At 42.4% G+C, this 17,457-nt stretch overlaps 1 protein-coding gene across 1 annotated transcript; it reads right to left on the bottom strand.

The window, feature by feature from the left end:
- Nucleotides 1-4,697: 4,697 nt before the first annotated feature.
- On the bottom strand, nucleotides 4,698-17,072 carry c18orf25 (chromosome 18 open reading frame 25). The gene is given in 3 exon segments (NM_001016028.2): nucleotides 4,698-5,283; nucleotides 8,791-9,586; nucleotides 17,018-17,072. Coding segments are annotated over 2 exon segments (786 nt in total). The 5' UTR covers nucleotides 9,512-9,586; nucleotides 17,018-17,072; the 3' UTR covers nucleotides 4,698-5,218.
- Between the last annotated feature and the right edge of the window lie 385 nt (nucleotides 17,073-17,457).

Here is a 17,457-nt window from a genome sequence, read left to right as displayed (position 1 = left end):
TCTCCAGCTTGAACGGCTGCCCCTGGGGCTACACAGCGGGGTATTTATATAAACTATAGTAGGGTTTCTGTAGCAAACACCCCAGCTGTACCAGTGCAGGAACGGCTGCCCCCGGGGCTACACAGCGGGGTATTTATATAAACTATAGTAGGGTTTCTGTAGCAAACACCCCAGCTGTACCAGTGCAGGAATGGCTGCCCCCGGGGCTACACAGCAGGGTATTTATATAAACTATAGTAGGGTTTCTGTAGCAAACACCCCAGCTGTACCAGTGCAGGAATGGCTGCCCCCGGGGCTACACAGTGGGGTATTTATATAAACTATAGTAGGGTTCCTGTAGCAAACACCCCAGTTGTACCAGTGCAGGGCAACAGTACATTATATATTTTAATTACTTTAAAACACTTTCATTTGTTGAAGTTACGGTCCCTTTAATCAGCCATCTTTTATCAATAAACCCAATAAAGTATCAAGCAGCCAGTGGGTCAAGGCTTCAATAATATCTGCTCTACCTGAAGCAGTTTCTATAAATCACTTACTGTATGAAGTGAACTTTATCTGCTGAACAGGAAGTTGCCCATGGTTTCCTGTTGTAAAGCTTTTGAAAAACAAGGCAGGGCCATTGCCACAGACCATAACCAGTGTCAATGCCAGACAAGAAGCACAAAATACTTTCTAATAGGAGCAAGGTGAACAATAGAATGCATAGAATTACATTTAATACAAAGGGGGGTTGCTGAAGCGGTGATCCCCAACCTGTGGTACTCCAGATATTTGTGAAATAAAGCTCCCAGCATACTTGGGGAGCCTCAGTGGAGTTTAGTAACAGGTGGAGGACACCCGGATAAAGAAATCTGAATTACAGACAGTTATATAAAAAAACAAAAACTTACATATAGACCACGGTCTACACCCTAAACATCATAAGACCTATAGGGGAAACCAACAGCTAGAAGGCTGCAGGGTTGGAAGGCCCTGGCACCAATAAATCCAATAACCTATGCCAACAACTCTCAGGATTTCCCACAATGGCCTTTGAAGAGCACCACAGGTTGCAGATCCCTGAATTTCTGCACTTGCAGTGTTGGGACATAATGCCAAAAACATTGTAACAGGCAATATTAAAGTAATAGCATCTTTTTTATATTTTTGGGCTTTCTCCATTCCCCATGTCAGTCTACTGGCATGCAAAAGGGTATGGAACACACTGGTGTCAATGCATTATCTGGCTCTCAATGATGACACAGCATAAGCTGAATTAGGCCAAGCTTTGGTTAGATTAACTGGTATTTTCAGCCTCTGCTTAGGAAAATATACACTTAATAAAGACAGAGAAGAGCACTTGGTTAGTGCAAATCGTGAGGGGGGGGACAAAAGGGATCCAGCGAGAGCTGCTGCCGGCCTAGGATGGGTTAAATTCCTGCTCTGCTATATTACCATTCTCTGGGAAGGGTGGGGGAAAGTTGTTGTTGTTTAGTGATGTTGGGAAATCTAATGTGTCAACATTCTGATAGCTTGCGTATGTGCCAAAGGACTGCTGCGGGGGCAATACAGGGCTTTCTGGCACCCCCATCAAGGTTCCTGAGGAGCTGCTCGGGGTAAGCCTTTGCCCGACTAGTTGAAGTTTAGCCTCCTTTGGCTCCAGCTGCTGTTTGCCTTCTTCATCGGTGTCCAGTCGCGTCAACTTTTCTATCCACATGCGGAACTTCTCTTCTGTCTGTCTCTGCATCTCCGCAAAACAATTCATGGCCTCTTCTAGGACATTGCCTATGCAGTTTCTATCCCACACGGTGCCCCTCTCAAGCAATCCTGGGATATCCCTGGTCGCTCCTGCAGATCCCCCAGCACGACTGAAGCCAGCTTTAAAGACATTGAGGCCATGGGGTAAGAAATCATTAAGCAAGCAAGCAGAGAACAATTATTAAGCTGTGAATAACCAGTGTTAGCATGCCTTAGCGAGTATAGTCAGCCCACTAACTGGACCCATTACATTACAGAATTTCCTGCCCTCAGAGCAAATTCCAGTTCATCAAATCCAGGAAATAAAACATCAGATCAAATCGCAACTTTTATCATTTGCAAATGATTTTTAAAATCAAAGTGACAAGAAAAATGATCACAAAAAAAAAATAAAAAAAAAATACACAATGAAACCGGGAGCAAACCATAATAAATTAAGACATACAGGTATGGCAAAAATTCCTAGAAATAGACAAGTCCTGAGATATCTTGTATTCCATTCAGCACAATAATTCTGAGTTCTGTCCACACCAGTAGTAAGCGAGTCTCTTTATGTGTAACATGGAAGCTACAGCACTGAGGCAAAAGTACCCCCTTTGCTAGCACTGTAGGTTCTATGTTCCCAGGGTTCTCTTTGATATATGCAGTGGTGTTTATTGGCAACACAAAGTACAGCTAGATCAAAAAGAACGGGCACACAAAGGGTTAAATGTTATCTGTTCAATTGCATCCACAAAACAGGTCAATTTTTTGCACGTTTGCAGTTCCCCTTGATACAACTTATTGTTTTAAAGGTTAGGCTTGGCTTAAAGAAAAACTATACCCCCAGAATGAATACCAACAGATTATATTATGTTCAGTAACCTTTTATATAATCTCGCCAAACTGGAATATATTTATCAGTAAATATTGCCCTTTTACATCCTTTCCCTTGAGCCGCCATTTAGTGATGGGCTGTGTGCTTCCTCAGAGATCAGCTGACAGGAAGTGATGCAGCTCTAACTGTAACAGGAAGTAGTGTGGGAGCAAAAGGCAGAACTCTGCCCATTCATTGGCTGATGGGGCCTAGCATGTATATGTGCCTTGGCTTGTTTGTGTGCACTGTGAATCCTATGATCCCAGGGGGCGGCCCTTAATTCTTAAAAAGGCAGTTTTTTATTTAGGATTACCCAATGGCACATACTACTAAAAAAGTATTTTTATATGAAAATGGTTTATTTAGATGAAGCAGGGCTTTACATATAAGCGGTTTATGCAATATATTTTGAGACCTACATTGTTTGGGGGTATAGTTTTTCTTCAAAAAAAGGATCACATAAAAATTAAAAAAGGCTTTAATTTCCCCTATATGCCCAAGTAGAGCTCAGCAAGCCCGTTCACAGATGCCTTAAACTGTTATATTCTGCACTAAGGAAATCTGTTACAATGCAAATCATACACCTTTATACATTAGTTGCTGTTAAATTGTCAAGTCGGGGAGAATGCTCAGTGGGGACTTCAGGGCAAAGACACGAGAGTTACTTGTAGCAACTACAATAATAGAAAATGCTGATCATTTCCGGATTGTTATTGCATGTGTTTTGACAGTGGCAATTCTCAGTATTGTCTGTGGCAGGGGATTTTCTGGCGTTTAGCAGCCGTAACAATAAGCTGCTACTAAGTAGCTGGCAAAAAATGTATAAACTATAGCATCAAGTTTGAACAGTTTAGAAAGAGGATGACCAGGTTTGCCGACATTCTTACCTGTGTAGTAAAACTGGTGGTGTCAAATGGCTCACTGAAAATAATGCAATGCTAACTTATAAGAATAGGCATATCAGAAGCTACTTTGGATATGTATAACCTGCAGCCTTGTGCCTTTATATGGGCACAGAACCCCTCAGGGACTGCTAATATCCTTATCATTTACAGTAGGGGGTACATTATCCCTTATAATACATGAGTGATACTCAGAGTTCCCTGTATAACTCAGCCTGCAGCCTTGTGCCTTTATATGGGGGGCACAGAACCCCTCAGTGACTGCTAATATCCTTATCATTTACAGTAGGGGGTACATTATCCCTTATAATACATGAGTGATACTCAGAGTTCCCTGTATAACTCAGCCTGCAGCCTTGTGCCTTTATATGGGCACAGAACCCCTCAGTGACTGCTAATATCCTTATCATTTACAGTAGGGGGTACATTATCCCTTATAATACATGAGTGATACTCAGAGTTCCCTGTATATCTCAGCATTTATGCAGTCTTCAAACTCCACAGTGACTAATATTCTTAATTTAAAGAGATGTTAAATTCTGGCGATTCTTACATTACAGTTGGTGCAATTTGTATTTGAGAAGTTTTATTATAAAGAAAGATCAGCAAAAGTGCTGGCAGAAAGGACTGAGCTCCACTTCGCCTGTAAATGGAAAGCACAGTAACCGGATCTTCCCTCTCTGTAGCATAGCACGTGCATCAGATACAGACATATCTAAAACAGGCTACTCCCCCCCTTAGTTACTAGATCTCCTGTGTGAGGCATCCCAAAATAAACCACAAATCCCAGAAGACCTGCTAGGTAAGAACCAATCAGCAGTTGTACTTTATATACACAGCAAAGCCAATGAAAGCAGCTATTAGAGTAACGTTCGGCTGGATGAAATGCATCTGTGACCACCCCAGTGGCTCCTATCAACACGAATGGGAAAAACGCTAAAGGGCAAGCAGGGGCATTTACAGACTGAAAGGTGCTTACAACATTAGGTCTCGGTGTTTCAAATCCATTCTATAGTAGGAGGCAGCCACAATTGCTTTAATATGTAGGCTGAACAGTACTTGGCTTTAAAATGCTGCAACAACACTGAGTTTATGGGACCATACAGATTTTTCTGCTATAGTAGTTTTATGGAGTGCAGGGGGTCCTTGAATGAACTGCTTAGACCTCATTCCTCTAATTTAATGCACAAGACAGTGGCTCAAACAAGGTGTGTTTTATTAACCATTTCAAACAGAAAAGCATGGCTCCTAAATTAAGTCACACAGTCACAGGAAAGACTTATAAATAAAATGAATAAATGCTTTAGTTGGATTTTTCAGTTTTCTTCTACGCCCAATACAGTGAAAGGAATGAAGATGAACTGCTACAAAAAAAATATTTATATAATAATAATAATAATAATAAAGGTTGGATCTCGGAATGGCGGGTCACAGAAATGTCCGCAGCCACAATAACTTAATGCCCATCTGGATAAATATAAAGCCTGTGCCGCAGAAAATCTGGAACAAAGGCTTGGTCAAACAAACCAAAGAAAATAAAAAACAAAAATCCCGGCTGGATACACTGGAGCTGGACTGTCCCATCCTCCGCGCCACGTGGGACCTACCCAAGCAGCACTAAGTGCAAAAGCTGCTGCCGGTCGCTGAAGGGGAAGATGAGGGACGGTGCTGTGGCTGCAGACTGGTCCTCCATTGGGATGCTCTAATGTAAAGCTCTTTCTTACAATCCTTCCTGTCTCAGATTCTCTTCTTCTACAGCTCCTTGTTCCACAGGGCTCAACTTTCCTGGGAGTCGCAGAACAGATAAAGCAAAATAAATTGCCCAGGAGTCTGCACAGGACTAATTTCACATCATTCTACCTGACAAGTCACTTTAGAGTTTACACTTTGACATGGTAAGGTCTTGAACTATGCAAAACTGTTGATCAATAAAGCATTATGAAAATCATAAAATTTACAAAAACGACTGATTTTCACATTGGAAGTGACGGGTTTTCTTAAGGGGCAATGGATGATGATATTAGGTGTGTGGAATAAAAGAAATGGAGATGTGATCTAAAATCAAATATTTAAGTGTAACTGGTAATTTCATTGAATTTCTATGAAGCAGGAAGGGATTGGCAAGGGCTTCCACAGTGAGGCCTTAAGGCAGGGGTCCTCAAACTACCAAGGTAATTTACCTGGCCCCCGCTGTGTCCTCACCCCTGGCTACTACCTGTCTGTCTCAGCGTGGCCTCGGCCCCAGTGTGTCACATCACTGCGTCCCACCGGCCGACATGGTGGCGTGACACACTGGGGCCGAGGACCACACTGAGGCAGACAGGTAATAGCCAAGGGTGAGGACGCAGTGGGGGCTTAGTTTGAGGACTAACTATAGTCAGGCCCCCCCAACAGACTAAGGGACAGTAAACTGGCCCCCTGTTTAAAAAGTTTGAGGACCGCTGCCTTAAGGGTAAGAACCCACGGAGCGAGTTAGTCGCCAATGATAGATCTCAGCTATTGTGGGCGACTAACCTCTCCAAAAAGGCTTTCTACCGGCAACAATAGAAGTTGCTAGTGGAAAGCCCTTCGCATAACTTTGGATTACTGAAGCGATGCAAAGTTTCCTCCAGCAGGCAACTTCGTAAAAAAGTGATGCAAGGGCCTTTCCACCGGCGACTTCTATTTGTTGCCGTCGTAAAAGCCTTTTCAGAGCGGTTAGTCGCCAGCAATAGCAGAGATCTATTGCTGGTGACTAACTCGCTTAGCGTGTTCTTACCCTTAAGGTTACCCCCATGCAATAGTGCTCCAGGGGTAAAACTCACAACACTGTTCAGCTTAAAATAAATATTTTTGGAGCCCAAGGTCCACTAGAGCTCTATAACCATTTTGGGCCAGCAAAGTGATAGGTGCCCTTTAAATAAGTCACTTGTCTTTGCAACTGGCCTTTTTTTGCAGGATTACATGAACCCATTCAGGGTTGCAGTTTTGCAGATCATAAAAACTACTTTACTGACACTGAAGTATCAGAGTCAATACTGTACCATTCTACATTATGTCATTGTCAGATATCTGCAAGTGTTAATAAAACAAAGTGTAAAAATACTGCCGATAAAGCACTTTCATTTCAAAGGCAACTGGATCTTAGTCTGTAATAAAGCAATGACCAAGTCAAAAGGCCAATATAGGGATGGGGTTTTTACGGGAAAGGGTGAATAACAAAAGCATAATATGAATGTGTCTGGGGCTGAAACATTTTTATCAGGCCCTAGTTCCATTTCAAATTTAAGTTGATGCTTTTACTGGAATGTATGAAAAAGCAAACTGTGTATATCTAAGACATGGGATGGAAACAGTACAGATTACGGGAATGCACTAAGGTGTCCAGTCACCTGTGCCATTTTCCAACACTACAAACCATGCACTAATTAATAAATTATGAAGAGAGCCCTAATAAGTCCTGCCCAAAGGTAGTCTGTTCCTGCTCACAGAACAGTCCTTAGGCATGTTCCAGAAAAAAAAAAAAAAAAACCTGCTGCAATTATTCCAGATTCCCGAGTCTGTTTATAGTATGAAGGGACTTTTATCCCTTCCTGATCAGAACTAAAATAGAATATACATGTAAAGTAACCCTGTTTAAACCCACAGTATACTCTCCTGTTCTTTCTAAACAACCGTCTACTGGAGCATCCACCCTTTTTTAAACAATCACAGCTGTTGGTTATCGGCCAGAGGTCCTCAAACTACGGCCCACGGGCCAGATATGGCCCCCCATGGTCCAGATATGGCCCCCCATGGTCCAGATATGGCCCCCCATGGTCCAGATATGGCCCCCCATGGTCCAGATATGGCCCCCCATGGTCATTTAACGGGACCCCGCTGCATTCTCACCCTTAGCCTCATTAGCATCGGTGTGACAAGGTGACGTGACGCTGGGCCAAGGACCACGCTGAGACAGACAGTCCTTAAACTACAGCCTCAACCCTGGCTACTAACTATAGTCCAGACCCTCCACAGTCAGAGGGACTGTGAACTGGGCCCCTGTTTAAAAAGTTTAAGGACCCCTGTTATAGACTATCATCCAATTTACAAGTTTCAGGACTGACTGAACTCTGTTTCATATGAACATCTGTCCCTTGGACAGAACAAATGGATAATATATAACTAGCCATAAACAATTATGGTATACGGTCCTGTTTTTAAGGGACAAACAGCCAGTATCAGCAGAACCACGGGCAGTTACTTTCTACCAACAGACACAATTTTCCCACAGACCCTGTATTTGCAGAAACAATTTGGACAGATCAACTACCATACCACAAGACAGAAGGATGGCCCATCGGAACTTTCCCCATCAAAATGAAATAAGTCCAACAAGATTATGTATGGTCTGCTTGATTCATTCATTTACCTTGGTCACATAAGATTCAGATATTACTCAGGAAAGGTCTATCAACTGCAATGGGAGTCTGGATCCTGCAGTGAGAGCAGATCCATCAAATCCACAATAGGGAGATCAGTGTGCAAAGTCTTATCAAGTTCTTAAAGAAACCAATTGTGTTTTCTTGCAGCTAAATGGTTTGAATCTGTAGTGACCAAGTCATGTTAAAGTCAGTATTCAAAAATAATAAGTATAATTGTTCATGTCGCATAATAGGACACGTGCATTTCTGCAACACAATTAGCAATAAACATTTTGACTTTAAAGTCTTGCAGACGGTAATGTGGATGCAACCCAGTTTAGGTAACATTAAATTTTAAAAGCTGAAATGTGGACAGGATCAGCAGAATATTCTCTAAAGTAATTTGCACTGAATGAATCATGAGTACATTTCCTCCAGTCCTAAAGAAACAGTTGTGTCAGTTTGCACTAGAATAATGTATAAGCACCAGGACCAGATGTCCTTAAGAAAGCCCTTAAGAAAAAGCTCAACTTCAACCAACCGACATCTCCCCTTTCCCACAAAAATACAGTACTTTACTTTCTAAAGCTTAAAATCCTTCAGTCTTCCTATAAAGGTTTTCTTTGATGAATGTGAAGATAACATTTCAGAACACGGAAGACAGTTGGAAAATAAATCATATACATACAGTATGTTAGTACAATAAATAAAGCATTATGGGAAAAGACTGGGGTTTTTAAAACTGCCAGCAGGGATGAAAGCTAATATATGAACTTGTCAATAAAGAATTGCTTATTAAGCACATAATCAATTAACCTGTATAGTGCCGACAGCAAACCAATTTCTGTTCAGGAGAAGACTCCCCATTTATGTCTATGTCACTCATTGGGAGGTAGTGAAATAGATTTACCTGGTAACTCTGCTGTGATTGTCTTGCTGCTCCCTGAAACTTCCTCATCGTCATCGGATGAGCTTGTACTAGAGTCACAGGTAAGGTCACTGTCACTCGTGCTGCTATCTTGTAACAAGTTGTACTTCTTTCGCGCAGCCGCCTCTCTCTTCTGCCTCAACAGTCGGATCCTTTCCTTGTGCTTTTGGCTTCGGTGGCCCTTAATTTTTGTAACTCTACCATTTTGCTTGTCGGTCGACTGACGATTCTTCTTGGCAGCCATAGTTGAGGTTTCGCTCTCTGATCGGGACCTCCTTGATTTACGGGCCGCCACGACTCCTGGAGTGGAGGCGTCACAGCCTTCTGTTATTGCTTCTGGACGACATGGTGCATTTTCTTCTGCGGAAGACAACGTGTCGGAATCAGCCAAGTGTCCACTGGAAGAAGGCGAAAGCATGCAGTGGTTTGAAGAGTCGCTTTCGTAAACACGCCCAGCAGTTGGTTTGTCGCTTTCTGTGGATGCTAGCTGAGACTCTGAAGAGTCCCGCCTAAGCTCCATTAGCAAGCAAGGCATTGAAGAAAGACTGGAAGAGTCCGGGACATCTTGCGCACCATCTTTTAGAGAAGCCTCTAGTTCTAGAGAGCCCTCGTCAGCTTGACTGTCCGCCTTCTGCTGATCGACTTGAGGAGGCACTTCAGAATCTAAAAGTTCTTCACCTTTTCCTATTGCCTCCATCTTCATGTCAGATCTAGAAATGTCTCCAAGTTTCAAATCATGAAGCACAACCTGGAAGCCTTCTTGTTCAGTTGATGATGGCTGTAATTATGAAAAAAAACAATGTCACGCATTTAAAAAGAAAACATACACTAGTCATATGCAGTGTTTACATTCACTGACATTTTAACTCCAAAACAAACACACTCAGAATTCACTAAACTGGAGTTTTTGTGTATATGACTTTTACATACCTTACATATATGAAACCTAAATTTCCTAGATTTTTTTTTTTTTTTAATAGATCTCTTTTGGAGGAAAAATCATCCTTTGCTATGGCCTCCCCCTTTTTTATTCGACATAGCGTTAACAAAGTATTCAAAAGTCACTGGTTATCACAAGAAGAATAAAAAGCTCAGTTTGGAACTCAGTTTGCCTTTTTCATATTTTGTTTAGCTTCTCTTCTGCTCTTTTTCCACTAGGTATCATAACCAGGGCCATTAGGTGGTATTGCCTAATATTTGGGAATGTTCCCTAATGACGCAGTATAATGATTAATAAGAAGAGATCTAACTGAGTTTAAAGGTGGCCATACACGCACCGATATTATCGTACGAAACCTCGTTTCGTACGATAATCGGTGCGTGTATGGCATGTCAGCGAGCCGACCGATATCGCAGGAAGCTGCTGAAATCGGTCGGCTCGCCGATCGGCCAAGTTAGAAAATTTTGATCGGGCGCCATAGAAGGCGCCTGACCAAAATTCTCCCTTCAGAGCTGAATCGGCAGAAGGAGGTAGAAATCCTATTGTTTCTACCTCCTTACCTGCCGATTCAGCCCTGAATGGTGTGTGGCGGATCTGACGATGTTTCGTGCGACCGACGGTCGTACGAAACATCGTGAGATCGCCACGTGTATGGCCAGCTTAAGTCAGACACTACCATGCTGAAAGACAAGAAGCACGACCCAGTCAACTAAAAGCAGCTAATCAGAAATCTAACACTAGCACACGTTTACAAAGTACACTGGTTAGATGAGCCGTAGCACTTACTCTCCATCTTCCATAAGCAAACCAATGTCTTCTCTTAACCTAGTTCTCTGATGTTTTGATATTGCACAAAGACTTAAGTAAAAGGCAGGACTAGAAAGTAGAAACTGCAATTAAATGGCTGAAAACTGTCCAGATTATCTGTTGAGCAGAAGGACATAACTATAGATAAGCCGTATCATTCATCAGACACATGCAGTAAACACCTACTATGGTTGTTGGGGGTTAATGACCCTGGAAGCAAAAATAAATAATTATAGCTCTGTGAAGCTACCACTTTATGGTTATTTATTCTTATCTTTCCATGCGTCCATCCCCTATCCCTGAAATCTGTCACTGCCTAGTTGCTAGTCTAAACTAAACCCAGGCAACCAGAGCTGCTAGACAGTTTCAAAACTAGAGAACAAAGGAGGACAAAGTCCTAAATAATTTTTAAAAATGACCAGTTTTAAATTAGCTCACAACATCACTACTAAAAGTTTATTTAAACATCATCAGCACAACAGCAAAGAGCCAATAAATCCCCCTGCAGGCCGATAATGGCAGGAAGCCAGCCAGGAATATTGGACTGTGAGGGAGTTGCTGTCCATCCCTTTGCGCAGCGCTAATAATTTTACATTTAGTCCTTATTATAAAAATGCAGTGGCAGAACAAAATGTAACCTTTAGACTGTTTCCTTGGGACAAATACAAAGGGACATCAAAACAGAAGCATACTGCATATTTAAAAGAGAATATACACTGTGTAAATTACCCCACAGTGACAGCACTATAAATGTGAAGCTGCCAAAACCGACCTCAACATTCTAATCGCACTGATATATCTATAGAAGTTATATAGCAACAGACACTACGCAATAAATTTGCTCAATTCAGCATGTAACTAATATATCACTTGTGTAAAGCCCCTATGACTCTATAGCCCAATATGTGCCTGGCATTCTGATGGGTTAGTCAGATTACATGGTAATTCCTATAAGCACACACCCTTAGCATTCAGCGTATGCATGAAATACATAAGGGCACATATCACCCTAAACTGGCTTCCTGCACTCCGGTTGGGGGAAACAATGTTTTTCTTTTCTTTCCAAAAAAGTCGTCGCCGGTGATAGGCCGCCCGCACCGCTTGAGGCATTCGCTTGTTATGTGGTTGTCAATGCCACAACATGAACGCCCAAACCAAGAGCTCCCTCCCGATGCGGGCAGTCTAACAATGTAGGGGGGCTCTATTAGCCTGCACCTATGGTAGGGGAAGCAATTTTAGGGTGATCTGTGCCCTTTAAGTAATTACATGTATCAGTAAAAATGTGTGAAAGCTGTGGGAGGAGGCAAGAATGCATAGCTAGTTTTGGGGAAAAAATCATCTACAATATACAATGAGCACAGGGGCTGCAATTAAACCCTGCATTATACAACAGAACCCCAATATTTTCCAATGGACAACATAACCGCATCAGTTCTGGGGACATAAAACCAGGGTTCTACTGTGATAAAATTGGACAACAGCAGCTCCTAACACCCCCCTCCCCCATAACAAAAACTGAATAGCAGGCAGTGCCCCAGCCACTCCAAGGGAATAGCAGCTACTTGTGCCGCCTTATATATAAAATATATTTTACTTTAAAACACTTTCATTTTTTGTTGTTACTGTTCCTTTAAGCACATTTCACCATTAGAAGGGGAAAAAACCTAGATAGAAATTCTAGCTTAGCAACTAACATTGGTGTGTGTTATCTAATGCACCTCATATTGCAGACTGGCAGATTTCCTATGGTTACCGTCATTCTTTTCATTACCCTTTGCATACAAACTCAGCAGCCCTGGCTAGAACTGATCTCAGGACCCTGACAGTGATCATAATGCTTCAGGTGCCAACACCCATTTAGCACTTTAGAAAATCTAGCCTTGCAGAGTACAAGCCAACAAAACACTAAAAACCTTACCCCATCAAGATCTACAACCAAACCATTTTAAAGTAGACATTGAAGGTGTGCATCTCTATCTATCTATCTATCTATATTATATATATTATCCAGGTGAATAAATACTGCATTAGGGAAATGCAGGAATGAGAAGAGACTAGGTTACCTGCCAGCACTTGGTTTCAGGGAATAAATACACTCGGTGACTCTTGGCATAGCGGAACTTCACAGCCGGAGTGATATTAAGCCTCCCTGGGGTGCAGCGTGCCCGGAGAGGGAGTATTTCCCTTATTAAACATTAACAAAGAGATTTTCATTGCAGCCATTGCGGGCTGAGGCAGCCAGAGTTCAATTAGCTGATCTGCTCGGCTACCTATTTTGAGATGCGATAGCTCTCACAGTGCATGTGATATTAACCTGAGGCCAAAATGCCTACAAATGTGGTAAATGCTATAAAAAGTAGAATGTAACAGCGAGCCTTTCCCCTACTGTAGCAGAGGTTTTGCAATGCAGACACTATTATTTTCTATCTCAGCACCAAGTGACAGTAACTCTCAGGCTGAGAGACAGAGGAGGTGCATAACAGCCTGAGCCGACATTGCTTTTGACCTTTCTGTCTATGCTCCATTCAGTGAGCTGAACCTTTGCTTCCTTCCGTTAGCTACTGGGGAAAGAATCCTCAGCACCCACAGCAGAACTAAACATCAAATTATATCCCCCTATTACATTGTAGAAACTGCAAATATTGACTACTTAAAGGAAAACTATCCCCCCAGAATGAATACTTAACCAACAGATAATATGATATAAACTAAGTGACCTATTAAAAAGAATCTCGCCAAACTGGAATATATATATCAGTAAATATTGCCCTTTTACATCCTTTCCCTTGAGCCGCCATTTAGTGATGGGCTTTGTGCCCCTCAGAGATCAGCTGACAGGAAGTGATGCAGCTCTAACTGTAACAGGAAGTAGTGTAGGAGCAAAAGGCAGAACTCTGCCAATTTATTGGCTGATGGGGCCTAGCATGTATGTGTGCCTTGGCTTGTTTGTGTGCACTGTGACTCCTATGATCCCAGGGGGCGGCCCTTACTGCTTTTCTATTTAGGATTACCCAACAGCACATACTAATAAAAAAAAAAGTATATTTTTAAGAAAATGGTTAAAGCAGGGTTTTACATATGAGCTGTTTATGCAATACATTTTTATAGAGACCGACATTGTTTGGGGGTATAGTTTTCCTTTAAGCAAGAAATCAATAGCTTATGACTTGTAAAAGTGTAGATGGATGAAGCTATTTTGGATAAAACTTGCTGTTGGATAAGATACAGTCAATGGATTTGCGTGACAGAATGATAAATAACCGGTGTTTGAGATGTGATCACGCAGCATGGATGTGTGTCTGGAAACAGGAACTGAAGTACAAATGATTTGCTACAATGTATACTTGTCTGACAAACACACATACATATGCAGGTACCCGCAGGGCTGAGCTCAGCATACACGCCTTCCTATACTACGTGCGTTATTATTAAAATGTATTTATAAAGGGCCAACATATTCCGCAACGCTGTACAAAATACAGATTTACATTCAAAGTTGTCAAACAAACAATAGTGATCTAAAAGGGCTGAGCTTCATGGGAAAAGCCATTACAGGTATGGGATACATTATCTGGAAACCTATTATCCAGACAGTTGCGAATTACAGGAAGGCCATCTCCCACAGACTCCATGATAAACAACTAATTCTAATTTTTAAAAATGACTTTCTTTTTCCTCTATAATAATAAAACAATACCTGTACTTGATCCCAACGAAGATATAATTACCCCTTATTGGGGCAGAACAGCCCTATTGGGTTTATTTCATGGTTAAATGATTCCCTTTTCTCTGTAATAATAAAACAATACCTGTACTTGATCCCAACGAAGATATAATTACCCCTTATTGGGGCAGAACAGCCCTATTGGGTTTATTTCATGGTTAAATGATTCCCTTTTCTCTGTAATAATAAAACAGTACCTGTACTTGATCCCAACTAAGATATAATTACCCCTTATTGGGGGCAGAACAGCCCTATTGGGTTTATTTCATGGTTAAATGATTCCCTTTTCTCTGTAATAATAAAACAGTAGCTGTACTTGATCCCAACTAAGATATAATTACCCCTTATTGGGGGCAGAACAATCCTTTTGGGTTTAATTAATGTTAGAAAGATGTATTAGTAGACTTAAGGTATAAAGATCCAAATTATGGAAAGATCCCTTATCTTGAAAATCCCAGGTTCTGGATAACGGGTCCCATACCTGTATTTTATTTACGGCATTCTATATAAAACTTCACAATAAAGCCAGAGCTTTTGGCACGGTAGTGATCATTTTGATCAAAACACGCAGTAATTCTTATGAAAGGATACAAAAGCATTCAACGTACAGACATCAGCCTGATTACAGTGGAAAAGTAGACAATTCTGCCCCCTTTATAATTCCCACACAACATATGTGAGAATGAAAGTAATTCGAGTAATACGCACTAGTACTAGATTAATTACAATTGGTCTTTTTCTATGCCGATAACAGAAAAAAGCAGTTGTTGAATACAGACTGCCCCCCACTTCCATAGAACTAACATCACATAGACAGATACACGTGCCTAAGATTTTTTTAACCATATTTCTGCCACATTTAAGTATACCTAGAACAAAAGGGATTGGCTAAAAAATAATCATTGGGGTAGTAAATGCAATGGCATTACCGTAAACTGTTTCAGCAACTGCATTTGCTATGGGATGTCAAAACCACAGCTGTTGCTAAGCCCCTGACAGATGCTGGGAATTGGATTACAACAGATGGGTCACAGGTTGACAGTTAAGAATGACTCTGCAATAGGTGGGTGTCTGCCATAAAGATCTAATTTAAGTCCAAGGTAATGGGGCACTTCAGAGGCAAGTGTTTGGGCTGCGGGAGGGAACCACTGAACCTAGTCGGGCACCACAAAGGGCATCCCGCTATAACAAGTGCACAGGAGCAACCGCACAGGCAAGGAGCATCTGTAACTGGGACACAAGCAAAACCACATCATTTTCACTTCTTCAGCAAATCTGCCTGATATTAATACAACCAAAGGCAGCCATGTTTTCTAATGGCAAACTACATACAGAGGTTTAAAAAGCGAGAACAGAAGGAAATATATGCAATATGGAAGATCCCATCCCTCTGGTAAATTACAATTTAAGAAGTCCTTGGCATGCAATAAGCTGTACCCCCATACTGTACTGTCTAAGGGAAACACTATGGCACCCCCTACCCATATGTATAAATACAAATATACAGAGAAGGAATGCTCTGGGCACACAATAAGCTGTACCCCCATACTGTACTGTCTAAGGGAAACACTATGGCACCCCCTACCCATATGTATAAATACAAATATACAGAGAAGGAATGTTCTGGGCACACAATAAGCTGTACCCCCATACTGTACTGTCTAAGGGAAACACTATGGCACCTCCTACCCATATGTATAAATACAAATATACAGAGAAGGAATGTTCTGGGCACACAATAAGCTGTACCCCCATACTGTACTGTCTAAGGGAAACACTATGGCACCCCCTACCCATATGTATAAATACAAATATACAGAGAAGGAATGTTCTGGGCACACAATAAGCTGTACGCCCATACTGTACTGTCTAAGGGAAACACTATGGCACCTCCTACCCATATGTATAAATACAAATATACAGAGAAGGAATGTTCTGGGCACACAATAAGCTGTACCCCCATACTGTACTGTCTAAGGGAAACACTATGGCACCTCCTACCCATATGTATAAATACAAATATACAGAGAAGGAATGTTCTGGGCACACAATAAGCTGTACCCCCATACTGTACTGTCTAAGGGAAACACTATGGCACCTCCTACCCATATGTATAAATACAAATATACAGAGAAGGAATGTTCTGGGCACACAATAAGCTGTACCCCCATACTGTACTGTCTAAGGGAAACACTATGGCACCTCCTACCCATATGTATAAATACAAATATACAGAGAAGGAATGTTCTGGGCACACAATAAGCTGTACCCCCATACTGTACTGTCTAAGGGAAACACTATGGCACCTCCTACCCATATGTATAAATACAAATATACAGAGAAGGAATGTTCTGGGCACACAATAAGCTGTACCCCCATACTGTACTGTCTAAGGGAAACACTATGGCAGCTCCCATTTTTCCAAAACCAAATGCGCAGTATTTATCACACACTATTAGCGCTATTGTTATACAGTTTTGCACACATACGAATAATGGCATATTTAGATATTATAGAGCACAGAAATCAGTTCATATAAGTGTAACCCTCCCAGAGCGGCTGCCCGTGTGATGCGGGGCCCAGAATAGCGCAGAAGGCAGTTCGAGGCTATTGTTAGGGAAGCGCTAGAGGCGCACAGAGAGAAGCCGCGGGATAAATCCGGGCCCACAGCGCTGCAGGAAGGGGAGGCCTGGGCGGTGGGACGGAATGGCCGCCCCGGGGTTCGCACGTACACTCACCAGCTCAGGGCTCCTTTCACTCCTCGGGTCCCAAACGCGCCCCGGCAGCCTGACACATTCCTACTGGGCCCGCAGGCGGAGAGACATTCCCCTCACGGCCCCGGCTTTCTCTTTCCCACCTCACCAGCCGACAAGCCTAACTCCAGCGAGATGTCATCACAGGGCCGCTGCGCACGTCACTTCCGGAAGGCTAGAGGGAGGGAAAGGGCGGGAAGAGTCGGAGCCGGGCTAACCAATGGCAGGGCTGAAGCGGCAGGACCAGCCGGACTAGCCAATGGCAGGGTTGAAGCGGCAGAACCAGCCGGACTAGCCAATGGCAGGGTTGAAGCGGCAGGACTAGCCAATGGCAGGGCTGAAGCGGCAGGACCAGCCGGGCTAACCAATAGCAGGGGTGAAGGGGCGGGACTAGCCGGGCTAACCAATGGCAGGGGTGAAGGGGC

The sequence above is a fragment of the Xenopus tropicalis genome, chromosome 1 (assembly GCF_000004195.4).
Source record: "Xenopus tropicalis strain Nigerian chromosome 1, UCB_Xtro_10.0, whole genome shotgun sequence".
NCBI classification, from domain to species: Eukaryota; Metazoa; Chordata; class Amphibia; order Anura; family Pipidae; genus Xenopus; species Xenopus tropicalis.
This window is presented reverse-complemented; position numbering and strand designations above follow the sequence as displayed.